Here is a 21,448-nt window from a genome sequence, read left to right on the forward strand (position 1 = left end):
ATGTTGTTATCGATAAAGTTATCGTTGCACTCGAAGCGAGGTAAACAAAATGCACCAGAACCAGTTGGATTTTCCGGCTTTTCCGCTTTCCCTGCTCGACGACAGCGATCTGGAGCCGCAGAGATGTTATGTTCCCGCGGCCGAGGATCCTCCAGGAACTGGTTGGTACCGCTGCCACCTTTCCGATGGCAACTACGCAGTTTGTTGGGTTACTCCGCGTGCCGGCAGTGAAACTTGTTGCTTCTTGGATGGCATGGTAACCTCCTCGTCGCAATTCTCCCCCACCAATCAGCGTTTGCTGCTGCTAGAGCCACTGAAACTGGTCTCTTGCCTGGCAAGGGTTCCCTGCGTTGTTACAGTCACCCAGGAGCTGCTCCACCGCCCTCAGGTTTCTCTGGGGGATCTGGAGGACGATGTGCGGGTGTTCCTGCGCCACCTTAAGCTGACCAAACGATGCTCCGTGCAGCACAGACGTCTAGCCCAATTGGGGATCGCCAGTGTGGAGATAATTGACGCCCCTGGAGTTGCTGCTGACGAATGTTTTGAAATATCCCGAGATGCTGAACTGCTCTTGGTGGACACCCGACTGGGGATGCCCTATCCTTTGGTTTCCACATCAAAGTACCTGCCTTACAGCTTCGAGCCGCCCATGGAGGACTTGGAGCAATTGTTGGAAGCCTCTCGGAGTGGTTTTTCGCACAGATTCCCTACGACTGCGTTAGTTGTGGGACCTGTGGGTTGTGGAAAGAGTCGCCTCCTGGGCGAGTTCCTGCGCCGCCATAACTGCAACTGCTTCTATATCACAGCCAGCCAGGTGCTGCGCTCCTACCCAGGCGAAACTGAAGAGGAGCTGAGAAGAATCTTCCAGGCTGCTGAAACTTTTAAGGAGCAACTGCAACCTCTATGTAGGTTTTGAATGTATTCTATAGATTTTTGAAGATCATACAAGTTTTATCTATTTTTAGTGCCCATTGTGATACTGATCGAGGATCTGGAGCTGCTGTGCCCCTCATCGAGTGTCGCTGATGCGAAAAACTCCGGCAATTCCCTCCGCATTTCAGCGCAACTCTACAAGCTCATTGACGCACTGCCTCAGGGCACTGTTTGTGTGGCCACCTCGGGAGCCCCAGACTCCCTACATGAACACGCGCGCAGGCGTTTTGTGCGCGAGGTGTCCATCGAGATGCCCACCGAGGAACAACGCAAACGACTCGTAGAGGACCTCTGCCAAGTACATGAGCTGAAGCTCACAGAGACCTTACTGGATCACATAGCCAAAAATACACAGGGCTTTGTGATGGCGGATCTAGTTCTCCTCATGCGCCGAGTGCAACAGGAACTGCTGACCACAGATGACTCAAACGTGGATCGAATCTTCCGCCAGTCGCTGCTCCGAACTCAACCGAGTGCCTCGCGATCCACGGATGTACGGGTGTCCAAAATGACAGCTGGGTTCGAGAGTATAGGAGGAATGGAAACGCTGAAACGCACCTTGCAAGTCTCTGTTCTAGCGGGTCTAAGGCAGAGTGCTGCCTTTGCCCGATTCGGATTGAGTCTGCCGAAGGGCGTGCTGCTCTATGGGCCTCCCGGGTGTGCCAAGACCACCATTGCCAAGTGCCTGGCCAAAGAGGCTGACATGACCTTTATTGCCACCTCAGCGGCGGAGGTTTACTCGCCCTACGTGGGATGCGCTGAACGATTCATTTCCAGATTATTTGACACAGCGCGGAAAAATGCACCTTGCTTGATTTTCCTGGACGAGATTGGTAAGTCATGGAAGATTCTTATAAATGTGATCCTAGCAATAATTACTTACATTTCACAGATTCACTGGTTGGCAGAAGGACGGTCTCAAGTGGCGGCGGTGGTGGTCAAGTTCAGCTAAGGATTCTCTCCACACTGCTCACCGAAATGGATGGCATTGTGGGCGGTGGCAGTCAGCAGCACATACTCGTGGTGGCTGCCACCAACCGTCCGGATATGATTGATGATGCCCTGCTGCGACCCGGGCGCTTCGACAAGCTCATCCATGTGCCGGCCCCGGATGCGGACTCCCGCCTGGCGCTACTGAAGCTTCACGCTCAACGCATGCCTTTCCATCAGAATGTGGTGCTGGAGGAGATTGCCTCCCGCACTGATCGCTATTCCGGAGCTGATCTGTGTAATCTCTGCAACGAGGCGGCAATTGAGGCCTTTCAGCGCGACTTTGAGGCCACTGAAATTGAGCTCCAGGACTTTGAGAAGGTCCTGGCCAAGCAGAAATCATCGCTCACACAAAGTCAAATAGATGGCTACTATAAGTTTGCTTATAGGTTTTTGTAAACGAATTTTTCAGCTGAAACTGAAGTAGTATCTGTTATTTTGTAACATTTTTTTAAACAAATAAGTTTTTAAACTGTTAAAGCCGACTTCTTTACTTACAAAAAAGTTCAAATTTTAAATGGTAGTAAGATTTTCGCGCCCATCTTGACTTATCGATAGCAGCTATCGCTGTCAGCTGATGCAGCGATAACTCCGTGCAACAGCAAAACAAAGAAAAACAGAAAAAGTTAACACAATTAAGCGTAGTAAAAAAGCCTAGACCATCGCGAAAACATAGAGGCAGTGAGTCACGGGAAAAAAGCTTTCCGGCAACAATGGCAGATACCCGCAAAGACGCTGCGCCGCCGACCTACGAAGAAGTCATGAACAGTCCCTCGCAAGGTGGGCATTGAGTACTCCAAAGACGCCTCATTTAAGCCTGTCTTTTTCCAGATTCCCGGTTGATAGCGGGCGTGCACCAAGGGGCACCTAGTGCTCCGCCCCCCAACATGCACGTGCCCACCTACGGAGCATTCGAGACGACGCCGGTCAGCGTGGTGATCCAGCCCGCTCCGGTCGCCATGCCCAGGGAGATCATTGTCATTGGAGGCTGCCCTGCCTGCCGCATTGGCTACCTGGAGGATACATTCTCCGCCCTCGGCGTGTGCTGCGCCATCTTCTTTTTCCCCCTGGGCATCCTCTGCTGCTTGGCCATGCGCGAGAAGCGCTGTACTAACTGCGGAACGGTTTTCTAGAGGGGATTCCCCAGAAATCATCCAAAAATACATCCCACTTGGCTTTCGGTGTGGTCTTCATCAGCAATCATGGGAGAAGAGCTGTGCTCCAGCTCCAGAACGGTCTTCTCTAGTGGATTTTCCATAAAAATCACCTCACTTCGGGGTCGGCACCAGTTACAATTCCTTGTTAGGACTGTTTCTTCGATATCACAAAGCTCCAATACTTTTATTATTGTTAATCGTTAGCTCACAAATCATTAAATGTTATGTGTAAATACTATTAATGGCGGTTTTGCGAGTGCCCCCGATTTCCAGTCACTGTCCGGCGATTGCTTATAAAGAGAATGGTCATGTACAGTACAATATGCCTAGCCCAAACACCAAAATGTAATTTTATAAACTTTTATTGTTGTAACATAAGAAATGGTTCTTTAAGAAGAAGCGAAATTGATTTTAACTATCATAAGTTTTACACACCAATCAGAAACAACGATATTTTTTTAAAAATGATGCTCGGCAAGATTTAATCGAATATAAAATAAAAGTTATGGGTAAGACATCCCACATATAAAAGTATTTGACTTGCAAAGATAGAACATATCGGGGAAAGCTGCACCCGTGAAAGTTCTGGATGACTACTGTATCTATATATTGTGTATTGCAAGCGTCGTCGAGGCGCGCTTCCGTTAAATTCAATTGAAATATAATGGGGGCGGTTTTGAATTACGCCGCCTGTCCGCATTCTCCATACTGTAAACAAGTGTAGTGCTTCAAATGCAGATTGCAGCGGACATATATGCCCTTTAAAATACCTTCGAATTATAGCAAACTTATTAACAAATATAATGTTTAGGTAGTTTTCTTTACATCAGAGATGTGGCAGATTTTTTTAAAATTAATTGAATAAACTTATACATACATATGCTTATATTTTTACTTTGAATATAATTTACAATGCCTATAAACAAACTTAAAATTGTGATATAACAAAATGTTATAAGTAAATAAAAAACCTGATATACCCCTCCTTCATTTTTCATGGGCACAGGGTATCACAACAAATTCGCCGGCATCCACATCCGCAGTGTCGGCATCTTCGAGTCAACAGTCGTGAATTTCGTATGCCGTGGACATGACCAGTGCTCGTCTTCTGCTCCCGCTGTTGCTTCCAGTGCTGCTGGACGCAGTTGCTCCCCTACCGCCACGACGACCCAATGTGGTGATGGTGATCTTCGACGATTTGCGTCCAGTAATCGGCGCCTTTGGCGATCCGCTGGCCAGCACTCCGTATCTAGATGCTTTTGCGCAGGGTAGTCATGTCTTCACAAGGACTTACAGTCAGGTGGGGATATAATATTATTATAGATATTTTAGACATGATTAACAGATTGGGATTAACCTATACCTAATAAACAATTATTAATTATAATTTCTGAACATCCTGATCTTATCTTGTAAATATATACTTTCTTTATGTGTTATACAGCAATCGCTGTGTGCCCCCAGCCGGAACTCCCTGCTCACAGGACGAAGACCGGATACTTTGCATCTGTATGACTTCTACAGTTACTGGCGCACTTTCACCGGAAACTTTACCACTTTGCCGCAGTACTTCAAGGAGCATGGTTACTACACCTACAGCTGTGGCAAGGTATTCCACCCCGGGCTGTCCTCCAACAACACGGACGACTATCCGCTGAGTTGGTCAGCTCCGGCATTTCGTCCTCGCACCGAGCAGTTTATGAACTCACCGGTGTGTCCAGATAAGGAGGGCATTCTCCGCAAGAATCTCATCTGCCCCGTGGAACTGCAAACGCAGCCTTACAAGACCCTGCCAGACATCGAGTCCGTGGCGGAGGCCTTACGCTTTGTGGAATCCCGGAGGAGAAACAACCGAGAGCCCTTCTTCCTGGCCATGGGTTTCCACAAGCCTCACATAAATTTTCGCTTTCCTCGGCAATTTCTGTCGAGATTTAAACTTTCGCAGTTTTACAACTACACGGAGGACAGTTTCAAGCCGCCGGATATGCCGGCTGTGGCCTGGAATCCCTACACGGATGTCCGGGCCCGGGATGACTTCAAGCACTCAAATATATCCTTTCCCTATGGACCGATTTCCCGGCATCAGGCTGCCCAGATACGACAGGGATACTACGCCTCGGTGGCCTATGTGGACGATCTGTTTGGCAAGCTGATCGGCGGACTGGATCTGGATGAGACCGTGGTGGTGGTGCTGGGGGACCATGGCTGGTCCCTGGGCGAACACGCTGAGTGGGCCAAGTACAGCAACTTCGAGGTGGCTCTCAGGGTGCCACTGATCATTAGAACCCCGCAGTTTCCTCTAGCCCAAACGAAGTACTACCACGGGATCACAGAACTCCTGGATGTGTTTCCCACCTTGGTGGATCTGGCGGGGCTTCCCAAGTTGCCAGCTTGCCAGAGTTCCCAGCAGTTGACTTGCGGCGAGGGGAAAAGTCTTTATTTCCAGCTAATGGGTTTGGGTATGGGTAAGTCTGTTATAATATTTTATTGAATTTGTTATAGTTAATGAGATATTAATTTCAGCTGATGAGCATGTGGCCCTCAGTCAGTATCCCCGACCCGGAATGCTGCCCACAAAGCACCCAAATAGCGACAAGCCCAAGCTGAGGAACATCAAGATCATGGGCTATAGCCTCAGAACCGATATCTACAGGTATACCTTGTGGGTGAGATTTCATGCCCAGAACTTTAGCAGAGGTGAGTTAGACATTGGCTTAAAAATAATGAATTAGAAAATATTATTATATTGATTTATATTATAATACAGTCTGTGTTTTCTAATTTTTTCATAGTTCAAATATTTGAAAGTTTAAAAAAAAAACTGTAGCTATATTTGAATTTGTAAAAATTGTTTTTAGAATTTATACTTTCAAAAAAATGTTTGAAAAGAAGAAGACAAACTTTATTTAAAATACAATTTCCAACCCTAATAAAAAGAAAATACCCAAAATTTTTTTGTAAAATGATTCTTAAAATTTATTAATTTAAATTATTTATCAATTAAATCCCTTTTTCAGACTGGCACGACGTGTACGGCGAGGAGTTGTACGACCATCGCCTGGACTCTGGGGAGGAGTTGAACCTGGTGCCGCTGCCCGAGTTCGACGATGTGCGCCAGCGCCTGCGCCGGCGTTTGATGGAGGTCGTGGGCAGCTAGAGGAGATCGGAGGTCCTCCCTGCCCCCTTTGGAACCCCTCCCCGATTTTGAATAAATTCATAAGCAATAAAGGCAGCGCGACAAACGATCTCGAGACGGCGAAATATCTTGTCGCCATAATTGGAATTTAATACTTCCGGTTGGGCAACAGCGCTTGCGAGTCGCCCAGACATGCTGCATATTTTTCGCTGTAATTTCTGCGATGCCCCGTCTTGGAGGCCGCTCTCTGCCCACCAGCCCGTATACAATATACAGCATACAATCCGATCCATGCCGATCCGCGCATGCGTGACTGGTGTCCATTGCCTTTTTGGCTTCGTTTTTGTGAATTTTTGTGAATGAAATTTCATTCAACGTTGGCGGCGCGCGTCTCGCTGCGTTGGCGTCGGCAGCGACGTCGACGCCCGAGTCGAGAGAGGATGGGGAGAGGAGAGTGGGGCCCGGGAGAGGGGCTACGTTGGCGACTCTTTTCGAGCTTTCATTTTCGCTTCGGCTGTTGCCAGGCGAGTGAAAACCGCTGCACAGAAAGAAATCTGTATGGCAGTCATATTAAAATGTAAAAAATAAATTTAGCAAAAGTTAGGATCTAATCCAATGCAAAAAAATGTTTCGAAATAATATGTTAAGTGCCTGAAAGCAGGCAATGAAATATTTTTTTTTACCGATCTAAACTTTGCTATGTTACAAGGAAATACATCTTAAATTTAAGGAAATAAAATATTATTTTTTATTATTATTAAAAAAGGAAGTTAATTAATGGTAATGCCTTTTTATAACCCATTTAAATTAACTAATACTTTTACCTTTGAATATAAAAAGTTATTTGGGACATAATGATGATCTATTAGGTGGCTAACTATTTGAGTTCTGTTTGATAATCAAAGAAATATTTCAAGTGTAATAAAAAATATTTTAAAAATATATATTTTTATTGTTAAAAGTACAAAGTACAATATAAAAATGAATTGAGTGGCCAACTGACTTGCACTGAATTTTTAAGATCGAGTATCTAGGATCTCCATTAAAAGAGCAGTTCCAGCATAGTGATCAATTTTTTTTCAGTGCATTTTCCCGTCTGGTAATTAAATCTGCAGCCCGCTGCTTGATCGATGTGATCCCCCTCCCCGGCGGACCGCCTCCCCAGCCCCCGCCTTTAACCCACTCTCCCTCTACGTGCTCTCTAATGTGCATATTTGGTGTGGGCTGCGTTTTGGGTTCGCCATGTGGGCTGCATTTCTGGAGGTGATTAAACTGCATTTTGGCAGCACTTTCAAGCACACACACTTGCGCCGGCGCATTTCGAAAAGTATGTGTCCCAAAGAAGGCGTGGCCATTTCAACTTTATGATTTTTGTCATATTTCTCGAGACTTTGTGGCTTTTACAATTCCATTCACTAGTTTTGGTTGCATGTCGTTAAACTTTTTGCGGAGAAAACTTTGGTTTATGGCCATTGATTTCTTGTATTTTCATTTGTTCATAAAAATTGAATAATGAGAAAATAATATAATTGTAGTTAAACTAAAATTAAATACGTTAAATATCATAACTATGTTTTTGTATTTAAGTATTAAAATAAAGCGATATGAACAAATACCTAGAAATGTCATTTATGTAGTGGACTTTAATATAAACTAAAATATTTTAAATATAAAATAAAAATAGAATTGTTTTTTTAATTATTTATGTGTGTTTAAATATATCAAAACTTTCTTGTTTTAAATATTTGAAGTAGAGATTGAAAGAGACATTATAGTAGGTACGAAGGTGATATTGTATGCAGATGAAAAAAAGCTCCGATGGTAATAGAACTATTTAAGGTGTGTTCAGCCCTCCCCCTGCCTGTCCCCCCCGCCCCTCGGCCATATTATTTACCACATCCACCTACCATAACTTATTTTTACTGTGCCATTTCCGTTGTGGGCTTTCCTCTCATTCATTTTCTTCACCGTTGCTCTGTTGACAGCCTTTTTCTTTAATTCGCGCTAGAGCTCCTCCTCCCAATGGGTGGGTCTGAGTCCCCACTCCATTTCCCTTTTGCCCAATTTGGCTGTGCATAATGCAGCCGGCGGGGGGGAGGGCGTCGGGAAATTGGGGGAATGGGGCGGCAAGTTGCATATAACATGGACCATAGCTCGTGTGGGGCCTTTGGCTTGAAGTGTCTGTTTCGGTTTTGAGTTTTGCGGCTAACCGCAGCACAGTCGCATAGCGCGTGTGTTATAATAATCTATGGCACTTTAGAGGTTTAACCGATGGCCGGATAGATACAGATACAGATACAGATGGAGATGGAGATACAGTTCCAGATAGGCTGGCTTAGATGGATAGCTCGGCCAGATACCCAGATACTCGTATACCGGCTGGGAGCTGTGGTAACTGTGGCAGACACTCGGGCGGGCTGGCTCTAAACTGTATTATATATCTATGGCCATAAAGCCCACGAGAGCTGATTTCGACCGGCATATACACAGAGAGAAATTATTGTATAATAAAAAGTAATCATGACGGGATAAGAGTTTTTTGTATCTAATTGATTGGCGTCGCATAAACATAAATGAAAAATTTTCCGGAACTAATGTGTTTGATCTATAAAAAGCAGAGACCAAAAGCAGAAGAATACCTTGAGGTTCAATCATTATGAGCTTGACAACCGTTTTTAATATTTGTGGTAAGGCCTTGGTAACTAATTAAAAAAAAATTTATTAAAATCTTCTGCTCTTAGCGATCGCTTTAATTGCGCTAGGTGGACAACCACAATGCCCCATGTGCAAAGTGACTATTTCTAGTACATAGAGGAGGGCTTAACTATATTGGAATACTTTTTAGGCTCCATTTCAAAATAGCTTATCTGTTCCCGAGCATAACTTAGGTTTAAATTGATCAACATGTCATATAAGACCTTTTAAACAATATAAAACATAAAGTATTCCAACATGTGTGTTTATTGATTGTCACTACAGGAGTTTTTGGAAATACATGTACTTAAATAAATAAAAGATCTAAATAATAGGCATTAAGAATGGGTAAAAATCTTTAAATTAAAACTTAATTTGTATTTTATATATTTTATAAATAAATATAAATTCATTTCTTCAAATGCAGTCACAAAATATAGCGAATAATGCGAATACAACTTTAATTTGAATTTGTAGGCTGCTTTGCCGTTTATTTCTAAGCAAACTCAAATGCGTGGGCGGCTCAAACGAAATTGCAAAAGATGCGTAGGCAGTGGCAGAGACGCCGGCAGAGGCAGCGACGGTCGACCGAGCGGCACAAATGCGACAACAACAACAAGAAAATGTGTATAAAGTGGATATAGTTCATCAAGCGGACTGAAGTCGGCTTTTTACCTACGCATCTGATGACGATGCCCAGCTCATAGCGCTCAGATCCAAGTGTAAATCGAGTTCTCTAGGCCCCCTACATACTTCTCGTGCACTCAGAAAAAATATTATTGCCGAGAAGGAAAGAATATTAAATGGGAGATTTTTTTTAAGAATTTGGTGGACCCCTCAAAGTTGATAATAGTCAGTAGTCAATTTCGACAGAACTCAATAAACTAAAAAATCTTTTAAAAAAATCACAATTTACCTAAAAAAATTACAACTCCTAAAATTATTTTAAAACTTTTAAAATCATTTTTATACAATAACCCTACGAAGAATACACTTTTGTTCGAAAAATAAAACTGGCTTTGCGAAACCACATTCTTAATTCTAACACCTATGCTTGTACTAAGTTTTAAGAGCACATTCTTCTCAAAGTGTAGACTTAGTTGCTGATGCCGGCCTCCCGCTGTAAAAATGCTAATTTCGTTGACATGCCATAGTTTGGCTAATGACGAAGGTTGTTTGTTAGCTTTGTCAGATGACTTGACGCCGTTGCCAAAAAGTAAAATGAGTAAAAATAGAAGAAGAAACTTAAAACTGGTTACCATGTGTGCGAGAGCGTAGTACAGACAGCCGTGGAGGAGCGAACGGAGGGTTGGGGGTCAAAATTTCTTCTGACGGAATTTCCATGAATTAATGCCGCTGCCGGATTATGCCGCTCCTCAGGTGTCCGGCACTTGTGTGCCTTATATATGGCCAAATACCGATATAAAGTCGGAGGCCCGAGCAGATCTCAAGCTGTGGCAAACAGGAATTTTTCAAAACATTTTTTGCCCCGCTAAGTGATCTTTACTCGATTGAGGATGAAGTCCAATTCAGTAGCTTGAGCCGAGCAGTTGATCTCTTGGTCAGATAACAAGGCTACCAGAGATCGGGCTGGCGATTCATTCATTAACCCAATATTAAATTGATTATGCGGTCTTGTAATTATTCATGAAGCTAACAAAACCATAATAAATGTATAAAATGCATAATTTAAGAGCCGATAGTGTGGCAGATGGTCACTGACAGAAGAAAAGGGTGGAGAAATATGGGCTATAAGAAGTTAATGGGTCTCGTTTAAATTGTATAATTATAATCTAGTGAAATTATTGACATTTTACAAACGTGACAACTCACGATTAGTGGGTAATTTGCGTCGCATAATCACATTTGTAAAAGTTTCCGGCACTAATTTGCTTAATCTATAAAAAACCGAGACCAAACCAGAAGAATCCAATTCAAGAGCAACTCCTAAAATCCAATCATCATGAGCGTGGCAAACCTTATTCACCTTTGCGGTAAGATCTTCGTAATATATAAGAATGTCTTTAGTATAATGTGTTTTTTTAGTGATTACTTTAAGCTTGCTAGGCTGTCACCCAACCCAACCCTATTGTCAAATACCTCCTAATAAATAGACCAAATTTGTATAATACTGTTAGTCATTTCAAATAAAACCCATATCAAACGACCTTTTGTTTATTAGTGTCATTACAATTATTTTTTATAGTAAGTAGAACTGGGATTTTTGAAGCGCGAATTAGTGTGTTAGCGGGTTCAAGCCCACGGTCGATTTGGGTAAAATCTTTTAAACAATTTGCTGTCCAAAAGTAACATACAAACATTGTGTTTGCTACGCCCACAGCTCGGTGGGCTCTTGGCATTTGATCAATGTCAAGGCCTGATCACTTCATCGGACCGTAACTACGCTGAATCTCGGTAACCCCTCTGCTACCGCCATCCATCCTGACCAACAATAGTGGACACAAAGAAATAGTGAACAAAATATAAATAAATAAAAATGAAAAGAAGATGACAAAGTCAAAAGAAATTGCTAAACAGAAATTTTCGTTGAATGAAATCCACGCAAGATCGGGCTTTTGACCATTCAGAAGGGAATGGCGTACAAAGGGAAGCGGAAAAGAGGGTCTTCTGCCGGCTGTCTTGTCGCAACAAAATAATTTATTGAAATTCAAATTTATTACCTCCCCCGTGCGCCCCGTTGGAGACCATCCAAAACCGGGCTTGGCCAGGCCGAAAGAGATTTTTCGGTCCCGGGCAAAACCAATTCAGCTGGAATGCAGGCCCGGGCACCACAGATTTTGGCCCAGAGCGTAAAACGAAACGAAACAATCAAGAATGAGTGTAGAAATTCCACAATGAGCCCACGCAGGGATGCCTTTCGGGGGCTAAGATGGCATGGGATGGCACAAGATGGTATAGGGGGGCTGAGATGGGGGGATCTCGGATCGGAGTAATCAACGTTTAGCCGAGCGGATTAAGCCGAGAGCCGTCTTTGCTGGCATAAGCAAATATATGTAAAGTTATATACTCAAAGCCCCTGCACTTCCACTGTATATGGGAGCCAGGTGGGCGGGGTTGGGCTCTTCGGGGGATATCGTGGGGGTTTTCAGGGGGAAGGGGCGTTCTGAAGAGTGACCGACCGCAAACAGTTCGAAAGCCCCCGCTCTGAAAAACAGGCAGCCGCTGTAACGCGTGCTAAACAAGTTTCTCGATCGGTTCCAAGAGCGCGTCTTTGTCTTTTGTCTTGGCCAAATACCCTGTTTATAAAGCGGTCAAAAAGGTATATGTGTATTAAGTTTAAGAAACTCTTAGCAGCAGGACACTAAATATTCATAATTCTAAGAATCAGGCTCGTTTTGTGGCATACTTTTGGGACTTTTGCTAAAAATGTTCTATGTTCTACTTATAAAAATATTTTTCATTAAAAGTAAATCCATTTTCTTTCGTTTTTGCAGAAAAAAGGGGAAGGTAATAGATAATTAGGAACTTTTCCCAAAAGAATGGAAAAATATGGTCAGAATATGGATCATCAGAGATCATTAGGTTCGTAAAAGTATTCGTTATCCATAAGCATTAAAGCCAGGATTTCTTAATCTTAAAAATTAAATACAGGTTTTTAAGTTTGGTATTATTTATAGTACTATTATCACAATATTCATTTCTCCGGCTTAGGTATCTGTTTCCACAAATTTTAAGTGTGAAATGGGCCTATAGAGCTTTAAAGGGTATCTGTTAGTCCTGACCAGATCAGAGTTCTTAGCGAGCTGATCTTTTCTTATTTTTCTTGGTTGTGGCACAAAAGGTTGAGAACCGGCAGTGGAAACTGAGACTAAAACGCAGCTCTCCGCACTGGCTGCGATATAAAAGACATTGAGAAATCGTTTTCCTTTTCAGTGATGCTGCTGATGCCGCTGCCGTGGCTGGGATGAGGAGGAGAAGCTGGGGAGGGGCTGCTGCTTCTTATGATAATAAATATTTATGCTTTTTCTGGGCTCTGTCAGCCGGGGAGACGGAGACCAATTCAAAGACGGACAGCGAAATAAAAATCCCATTTCCCGCTCCCATTGTGCTTTATTTACGGCCAAATAATTCAAATTAAGCCTGCGATCCTTGAGCGTGTATGGAGTATCTGGCATATATGCTCATATATCCATATATATGTAAGATGTATCCGCGAGTATCGGTATCTGCGGCTGGATATCTCAACACCAGAACAATGCCACCGCAAGGGGCCGCGTGCCAAAAAATTTTGATGAACTACACACATTATAAATGAGAACGAGGGACCCCCTTTGGATCCCTCGTGTTCTCCGGATTTCTGCCTTTTCCTGGAACCCCATTCTCTCCTCAGCAATTTGTTTGCACTTTTGTTTACACTTTTGGACAACTGAAAACAAAATCAAAAAATGAGACGGCAGGCGCGGGGAGCTTACAATGAAATGATTTAAACAATGTTTTGCCATTTTACGGTTTACACCTGTTTGAGTTCAAACTATAAATATCGAATGCCGTAAATATATCCTCATGGCCATGGTTTCCAATTTGAATTTATTTTCGCCCCACTCGCCATTTTCCCCTCGACTTTTCCGCACACCTCGCGAACTGACCAACATTTCTAGTCGAATTTTCCCCCGAAAATTTTTACGCCACGATTTAATGAGCACTTCGGTTTAGTCGAAGGCAATTCGGCCAGGCAAAGGCGCCAGTTTTGCGCTAAATGTTATTTCAAATATTTTCCCAGACCCGTTTGGAAAATTTCTAATTGGATCGTGGATCGAGTGAAATGTTTAACAATGTTCTAGCATGCTGAAAGTATTTTTAAAGGTCTGATAACAAAGAAGGAATCTCATATAAACAAATTAACTAAGTATATACATATAAACTAAACCTTAAGAAGTTATAAAAAGTACAAATGCAGTTAATTAACCATTTTAAAATGAAAAACGATAGTCATTTTAATGCCAGATCGTGGTTTCAGGTTTAGTATTTCGAATATATAGTTCCTAAACTTTCTAGTGATACCTTATTAACAATCGTTTTCCCTATGAAAACGGAAATTTTTCCAGAAGAGTTCCGACCAGCTCAAAGGCCCGGCCTAACATGTATATATTCATTTCGCATAAATCTTGTTTTATATCTGGATGTGCTTCAATAAAAATCACACACATGGCATTGCATTTCCAATGAGCGGACAACGGAACCGCCGGACAAGCGGACGAGCGGACATACGGACAAACGGACATACGGACAGGGGGTCGGACAGGCCGACGGACGGACGGACTAGTCCAACGCGAACTAAACACATCGGATCTGATGGGGCTGGGGACGGGATTGGACGACTGCGCCTGTGTGGATATGGCGGTGGCCCCCAGTCAAAGTTGCATATTCAAGCAGCGGACACGGGCCAGGCAATACATTTAGTACTTAGTATTTAGCATACGACAGCGGCAATAGCACGCCGGCAACAGCAACAGCACGGCAGCAACATCAACATGGGGCAGTGCGTTGTCGTCGCTTTGGTTTCCACTACTATATCTTGGTGCGGGTGCCGCGATTGATGATGATGGTACAGCCTACAGCCAGCACATCAGGGAGGAAGTGCTCTTCCGGTCTTGTAAATGAAAATATGTATTTTTCTGCCGCCGCCGCCGCCTCGGTCGCTGTTGTTTTTCCACGTTTTTTTCCTCCGTTTTTTATTTTATTTAATTTTATTTTATGAATAGATTGCGTTACGCATACAGAAATAGGCAAGCGACGACGCCGAGTGCCTGTGAATGAGCCCAGCAGCGGATGGGATGGCATAGTATGGTATGGTATGGTATGAGATTGGATGGGATATGGGATGGCTATGCGGCTATGTGGCATGGATCGCTGGATGAATGACTGGCTGACTGGATGGATGGGATGTGTGTGTGTGTGGCCCTCGCACGGATCGCTCATGCTTAATGCTCTTTGGGGGTTTTATGTTTATCCAAATAAGCAGCGGCATTGTATAAAGTGATGGCCCGGCGACTAAGGCGCGATGTTGTGGGGTGCTAATAAATAAATCGCATTTGATGTGCATGTGCTTATGCGATAACTACTGTGCAAGGCAGCACTGCGGTTTCATTTGGCCATTAGGTGTAGCTCTATTCAAATATTAATGGCTCAACTTGGGTAAGCCAGTGGCTTGTGATTAATGGTTATTTAAATTAATCCATGCGGCTACAGAAAAACGGCCCCTAGAGATATTAATTGAGCTAATAACTTATAATGGTACACGGGAACACATAATTTTTATTAAAATATATTAAGATATCAGGTAAAGGTGGCGATCGCTTGGTATATTCCATTCCATTCCTGTTGAATCTCAAAATTTCTCCAGTGATATTTACCCCAAAACATGACCTATAAACGAACAATGCCATAAAAATACCCACTTTCCGCTTCCCTTTTCGGATAATGGTGCCCTTACAATCGAATAAACTTTTCTAGCCGAACCTCTCATGCCCGTTTTCAGTTCAAGTGTAGCCCATAGTGCACTCTTGGAGTTCCTCTTCAAAAAATCCAAGCCCAGTAATTTGATATTCAGTGAGCAACTGCGCCGCCACAACAATAACAAACAACAACAGCAACGAGGCCTATTGTGAATGGGCTGCGTACAATTTTATTCAACATTTACATTCCCATTTGCATTGATTGTGCATGACTCTATGTAATTTTAATCACAACACTCGCACTCGCACTCGCACTCGCATTGTAAAAGGGATTTCCTGTTATGAATATTCCATCAACATAATTATTACATACGACTTGGAATTAACTTTGGACACGGGCCTTCAGAGACCCGTCCCCATATGCAATCATTTCCGCTCGTCCGCTGTTTTCTGTTTTTTTTTTTATTTTTATACGGCTTTACGGTTAACAGTTAATTAAGTTGATATTCATGGAGAGGAATGAAAATGGATAAAATTCGGAGAAGTGAGTGTACCCAACGTTGACTTACAAATTGACCCCTTGACCATAAACCATCATACATAAGGCGAAGAAAATAACAAGAAGAAACAGCGGCTGGGGGAGGTGTAATCTTCTCGTTCCCATTCAAGAGATCGTGAGTCAGATCAGTAAGGAATTTTTACTGTCGATTTGATTAATTAATTAAAGCGCAACCCTTTTCGAGTGTCGGCGCATTGGCACTTTTAAAAAACGATGTCATTCAATTTTTTTTACAAACTTCCGCGACCTTTGACGCCGAACTTGAGCGATGATTAAGCCAATCAGCTTGGCGAAAAGGAAAGGAAACGAAAATATGAGTCAGTCGCAAGGCATGATCATCGTCTTGGGACGGGGTCCCTAACAAGCTCGGCTCGTTTAATGACCTTAAAGGACGTACGAGGAAAAGCTCTTGCCAGATTTCTCTGGAAAACGCAAAGCAGACGCAGACGCAGAAAAAGGGCAGCAAAAGACGCAAGAAACCCAAACAAAAACAGAGCCCAGCGCATAATAATAAGTGCAGCCACGCCTCCTTTTGGGGACTCTGAGGGGCTGGCTGGGCTGAGAGGGGTGGAGGGGATCAGGGAGTGGGGCAACTATTAGCCATAATGTTTCTGGGGCCGTGAAGGCCTCTCGCAGGAGGCTGCAATCGCTGACGAGCCGCAGATTCGGAGTCACAATCTGCAGAGGAGAATTGGAAACGAAGCTACAACAAGCACTGGGAAAAATAGTAAAATTATAGTTTAAACCACTTTGAATAATCGTATGCCTTCTTGAGGTCCCTCTTACATGTATGCATAAGGTGGCAAAATCTGAGAAATACCCAATATTAAAATAAATGTAAGTAAATAAAAAAAGAAAAGGTAGTTTAGGCATTAAAAAAAGAAGTTTGAACTTTGTAGTCTAATGAAAGATTAACAATAATATTTAAAAATATTGAAACCAAGAATAATAAAAAAAAATTTCAAAAAAAAATTACAATTTATTCCCAAAAATGTATAAAATGTTCTTAAAGATAATAATTTTGATATATTTTACAAAAAAAAATACTAAAAATTCCAGATTACAAAAGAGTTTTAGAAAAGAATTTAAAAATTCCAGATCATTGAAGGGTTTTAAAAAAGGATTAAAAAAAATATATCATTTTGAAAGTTTTAATGAATTGGTTAAAATTTTTTTTAAGGTAAAGTTTAAATAAAAACATCTTATATTTTTTTGATCTCATAATTTAATGCGTAAATCTATCGAACGAATTCTGAAAAACAAAGGATTGCAAAACTATAAATAATTTATTTTTTTAGTAGAATTGTCATTTGATGCTTGAATTTTCTCTGAGTGCATCGTCGTGCTGTGGATGGAGGCTGCGGATGGATGGTGGAGCGGAAGGAGAACTTTAGCCAGCATGCGGCTACTGTGCAGCACCACTCGGTGAGCTGCGATCTGGGTTCTGGGATTTGGGAGGTGGCTGGAGGGGATGTGGGGCAGCTGGGGATGGGGGGACCTGGGGCAAGAGGGGCCCAGGGGACACCACTCGGCGGACCAGTTTGCCACGCTGCAGTTAAGCCGCACGCACTAAAACCGAGCCAAAGACCAAGACGACGGACCTCGAGGAGAAGGCCTTTGTATTTGGTTTATTTGTCTGGTTTTTTGTGTACAGGTTTCTTTTATTCATTATTTTTTTACCAGCGTCATCGTCCACACACAAGCACACACACACCGCGCACTCGAACCTGTAGCTCGGCTACCGTGCTACGCTTTATGTGGCCTACACCGGGCGAAAAGCCGCAGCGGGTTTTCCTTTGTCCGCCTGGCCGCTGCGCACGCGCTCTCCAAAGCCAGGCAGCCCCGAAATTCGCTTGGATTATTTTCGAATCAAAATCTTATAATAAAGAAATCGGACGTCGTATCTGTATGCGCGAAAAAAATAAATAAGAAAAGCTTTGAGTGCTTTGGGGCATTTATTATGGAGCTGTCCCAGTCGAATCGCTGCCTCTGTCGATTTATTATTTTTCCTTTTTTATCTCCGAAAATAAACAAAACTTCAGGGCACATTCAACGCCGGCTGTGCCGCGCTTTTCGGCTGCTGCCGTTTTTAAAATACTCTTAAAGGGGGTGTTAGTATAATAATTTCAGATGCTGTGATACATTGGATTGTTTTTCAGGTAATTGATACTAAAAAAAAGTCATCCGGCAGATACTACTTTTATGGCAAACCATTTTTTAAAATATTTTCTATAATAACCAAATATTTACTATAATTTATTTTAAAGTTTATAAGAGGTCCTAGCTGAAGTGATAACTTTCCTATTTTTAAGACAAATCTCTCGAGCCCTATCTTTCATATACTTTTATATGTTTTTGTGGTAAAATAATAATAATAATAATAATAATAAAGGGAACGCAGAGACTCGGTGCTGACTTTTTTCGATTTTCGTTGGGTTATTTATTTTTTATATGCTGCATTTTCAAACGCGCCTCGTTAGCGAGATCTCGCGCCGGCCACGGGCCAAAGTCTCAACTGGGTCTGGTCTCTGGTCTCCGGTCTTTGGGACTGAGACTCGGATTCGGGCTCGGAATGGGATTGGGATTGGGTCTGGGCCGGGTCTCGCGATGGGTGCGCAGCCACATGCATATTTGATATCTTATTAACACCCCACAGCTGAAAAGGTGAAGCGCACCACGGCCAGCAGAACCCAAGCTCAAAATAAAGAAAAACATGTCGATGTCATCTCGGGGTGTCATACCTGGAATAGTTGAAAGTGATGGGCTTCGCTGGGTTTTCGAGTAGGTAGACTCGGAAGACACTTGGGAGCGGTTCGGAAATGTGTCATAGCAATATTACAGACCTTGTTTTCTGTATTATATTTGAATTATTACCGCACATTGTACAATAAAATAGTGAGATCTATCAGTTACTCCCCAACTTTCACCGGCAGAGTTCGAGCATAATCCGCTTGGCCAGCCAACATTACCATCGACTCATCGCCAGCATCTTCATTTCCCTGCTTGGAATCCAGCATTAAAATACAATGTTTTTAACGCTATTTATTTATGTGGGTTTTTGTGGACGTTTTTCCTTAAATTTTTCTGTACACAAGCGCGGGCCCAGAGCGTAAAAAAGCGAGCCAAACAACAAGAACAACCAAAACAAACCGTATCTCTGCGGCAGTCGCTAACAATTTGTGCAAACATCGGGGAAGATTTCAGTATTCAGTGTTTCAGTGTTCCAGGGGCGGAGCAGGCGGAGTTTGTGGACTGACGACGACGGATCTCCAGCCCGGGGGAAATGGAAATGCCAACAGAAACCGCATACCGTCTACAATTATTTGTCCAGCGATTACTTTACTTAAATACGATTTATATGTGTGCATGTGGATATGCTGGGCCATGGGCACATCATCTAGGCTGGATGTAAAGTACCTCATGGATGGAGCATACTCCCCGTCATGTGTTTGGCATGACCTTGTGAAGGATGTGACCAAGAATGCGAGCCACGACCAAAAACGAGAAAAAATAAAGCCGAAGAAGAAACCGGGCAGAAGAAACCTCACGTCAGCCAAATAAAGCAAACACAACTGTTCAACTCAGTTCAGTCAAGAAAGTGGAGGTTGGAGTTTCGAGAGTGGAGTGTGGAGTGCGGAGTATAGAGAATGGAGTGGGCCTCCAGAGGGGATGCCACGGGGCGAGGACTGCAGAGAAGCTCTTAAGAATGGGCGAAACAGCATTAAAAAAGAAAGCCAGCGAAACGGCTTAAAAGCCAGCTCAAGAGTCTCGGCAGCTCGAGAGCGCCGTTTCCGCTCAGAAACGCCAAGTCTCCGTCCTCGTCTTCGGCCTTATAGTAATGATCATGGCCATGATCGTGATCATGATCCTCTACACAAGACGGGCAGCCGCATAAACTGCCAACGCCATTTAAGTCATAATTTAAGCCACATTCCAGACGCGATCCTTCAGAGATTGCATTGCGTGCCCGTTCTCGTGAAAGAAACCGAAAGATACATTCATAAATTCGCATCGAGGATCGCTTTTGGGTTGGCGTGTTCATGGCGTATTTCTTATGGTCGCGCTGCTTCCTCCGGCTTTTCAATTTGCCCCTACACTAGGCAACAAATTAATGATTTTTGTTAATTGTTTTCGAGCTGTAGCCATGTATCCCTTGCCATTTTGTCGATAGCCCCTTTTTTTTATGGTACATTGCCGGATGGCTAGCTGTCGCCGCATATTATTTGGCGCATTAACAAGTCTCGAATTTCGCCTGGCGTTGAGTTATGAGCAACTGCCCTAGTCCCACTCCATGCCACTCCACCCCTCCCCGGCCCCTCTGGCTTTTCTCTCTTTCTCTGGCGGAGTTCTCCAGACATCTCGTCATTCCCACGCATCTGGGCACGTACGAGAATCTCAAGTGGAGTAGGAGTAGCCGGAGATGGAGATGCAGCCGGAGGAGGAGGACGTCGAACGGCAACAGAGACAGGAAAGCGGGGCACTAAAAGAAATGTTTTTAAGGTTTAAGACAGTCTCTAAAAGTACTTTATTATACTTATAAAGTTGGATAAGCAAATAAATAAATCTTGGGATTAAAAAGACTATTAAAGTGGAAGATAGTAGTTTAGCTCTTAAAAGTATTTTCAGATTTTAATAAAACAAACTTGTTTCGGGTACTATAATATCATGACTATTCACAGGTAAGTTCTTCGTATTATTTTTTAACCATTCTAATTCTAACCTTTATATATACTATAGAACATTTACTTATTATTTTAATTAATTTAGTAGCATGCAAGCTTTATATAGGCCCTATAGAATAGCGCTCGATTCGCATCTGATTCCCTCAGTGTAGGAAACAAATGTCAGGCCCAAACTCAGGCCGAGATCGGGACCCATGCCCATGGGTTGCTTGTGTTACAAGTGTCGGCCCACAATGAGGGATTCTTTTTAAAACCAGGGGCAGGGGAAGCCGAAACATCCGTTAAGCGTTCGTTAAGTGTGCGCATGCGTGGAGCTCTTTTGTCGATTCCACCGAACCAGGGATGGGATCGGATCAGATCGGCCCAGATGGGCAGGGAGTAGTGCCATATAGCACCGCATATAGCATATGCCGGGGCATATCCTGGAGGGCTTATGAGGCGGGCACTTGAACCGAGCCGAGGAGAACAGGAAACATGCCTAGTTACCAGTGGGCGTCGAGTGTTTGGAGGGGGAAGACAAGTGCCAGCGCTTCCCTGCCCATGCCCATACCCATCTCCATCTCTTTCCCTGTAATTAATTAAAGAACCGTCATCCGAAGTGGGCGTCGTTTTTGGCTACCTCCTCCTCTCCCACCGACGGAGAATTGCGCCCCCTCCATAGGCATATAAAGCTTAATTAAAGCAAATTAAAGTGATTGCCATTTAGTTTGAGGTTAATTGCATTAAATGCGAAACGTAAAGTCGAGCACGCATCTCTCTGCTCGATCTCTCATTTCTCCATCTCCATCTCCATCTCAATCTCCATTCTCCCCAGGGGGAGAATCGAATCGAATCTCATCTCTGGTTCTTCTGGTGGTTCTTGGCCGATCTTGAGGGGCCCA

At 43.3% G+C, this 21,448-nt stretch overlaps 3 protein-coding genes and 2 long non-coding RNA genes across 5 annotated transcripts; all 5 read left to right on the forward strand.

The window, feature by feature from the left end:
• The first annotated feature begins 35 nt into the window (after positions 1 to 35).
• On the forward strand, positions 36 to 2,403 carry LOC108035577 (ribosome biogenesis protein SPATA5L1). The gene is made up of 3 exons (XM_017111248.2): positions 36 to 905; positions 966 to 1,766; positions 1,826 to 2,403. The coding sequence occupies exons 1-3, from the start codon at positions 50 to 52 to the stop codon at positions 2,320 to 2,322; spliced, it is 2,154 nt and encodes a 717-aa protein (XP_016966737.1). The 5' UTR covers positions 36 to 49; the 3' UTR covers positions 2,323 to 2,403.
• An 86-nt stretch (positions 2,404 to 2,489) lies between these two features.
• Positions 2,490 to 3,614, forward strand: LOC108035579 (brain protein I3). Its single transcript, XM_017111249.2, has 2 exons — positions 2,490 to 2,703; positions 2,755 to 3,614. The coding sequence occupies exons 1-2, from the start codon at positions 2,637 to 2,639 to the stop codon at positions 3,054 to 3,056; spliced, it is 369 nt and encodes a 122-aa protein (XP_016966738.1). The 5' UTR covers positions 2,490 to 2,636; the 3' UTR covers positions 3,057 to 3,614.
• A 550-nt stretch (positions 3,615 to 4,164) lies between these two features.
• On the forward strand, positions 4,165 to 6,237 carry LOC108034649 (iduronate 2-sulfatase). The gene is made up of 4 exons (XM_017109588.3): positions 4,165 to 4,380; positions 4,525 to 5,545; positions 5,604 to 5,777; positions 6,098 to 6,237. The coding sequence occupies exons 1-4, from the start codon at positions 4,171 to 4,173 to the stop codon at positions 6,235 to 6,237; spliced, it is 1,545 nt and encodes a 514-aa protein (XP_016965077.1). The 5' UTR covers positions 4,165 to 4,170.
• Positions 6,238 to 8,816: 2,579 nt separating this feature from the next.
• Positions 8,817 to 9,167, forward strand: LOC108034723 (uncharacterized). Its single transcript, XR_001768728.3, has 2 exons — positions 8,817 to 8,903; positions 8,958 to 9,167. It is a non-coding gene; the product is annotated as an uncharacterized LOC108034723 (long non-coding RNA).
• Positions 9,168 to 10,849: 1,682 nt separating this feature from the next.
• LOC127010885 (uncharacterized) lies at positions 10,850 to 11,404 on the forward strand. Its single transcript, XR_007763750.1, has 3 exons — positions 10,850 to 10,904; positions 10,957 to 11,184; positions 11,252 to 11,404. It is a non-coding gene; the product is annotated as an uncharacterized LOC127010885 (long non-coding RNA).
• The last annotated feature ends 10,044 nt before the right edge of the window (positions 11,405 to 21,448 follow it).

The sequence above is a fragment of the Drosophila biarmipes genome, chromosome 3L (genome assembly GCF_025231255.1).
Source record: "Drosophila biarmipes strain raj3 chromosome 3L, RU_DBia_V1.1, whole genome shotgun sequence".
Classification (NCBI taxonomy): Eukaryota; Metazoa; Arthropoda; class Insecta; order Diptera; family Drosophilidae; genus Drosophila; species Drosophila biarmipes.

Coding starts and splice junctions, on each gene's coding strand:
- LOC108035577 (XM_017111248.2), top strand. CDS start 50: ATGCACCAGAACCAGTTGGATTTTCCGGCTTTTCCGCTTTCCCTGCTC. Junction 906..965: donor GGAGCAACTGCAACCTCTAT/GTAGGTTTTGAA, acceptor ATCTATTTTTAG/TGCCCATTGTGATACTGATC. Junction 1,767..1,825: donor GATTTTCCTGGACGAGATTG/GTAAGTCATGGA, acceptor TACATTTCACAG/ATTCACTGGTTGGCAGAAGG.
- LOC108035579 (XM_017111249.2), top strand. CDS start 2,637: ATGGCAGATACCCGCAAAGACGCTGCGCCGCCGACCTACGAAGAAGTC. Junction 2,704..2,754: donor CATGAACAGTCCCTCGCAAG/GTGGGCATTGAG, acceptor GTCTTTTTCCAG/ATTCCCGGTTGATAGCGGGC.
- LOC108034649 (XM_017109588.3), top strand. CDS start 4,171: ATGACCAGTGCTCGTCTTCTGCTCCCGCTGTTGCTTCCAGTGCTGCTG. Junction 4,381..4,524: donor TCACAAGGACTTACAGTCAG/GTGGGGATATAA, acceptor TGTGTTATACAG/CAATCGCTGTGTGCCCCCAG. Junction 5,546..5,603: donor GCTAATGGGTTTGGGTATGG/GTAAGTCTGTTA, acceptor TATTAATTTCAG/CTGATGAGCATGTGGCCCTC.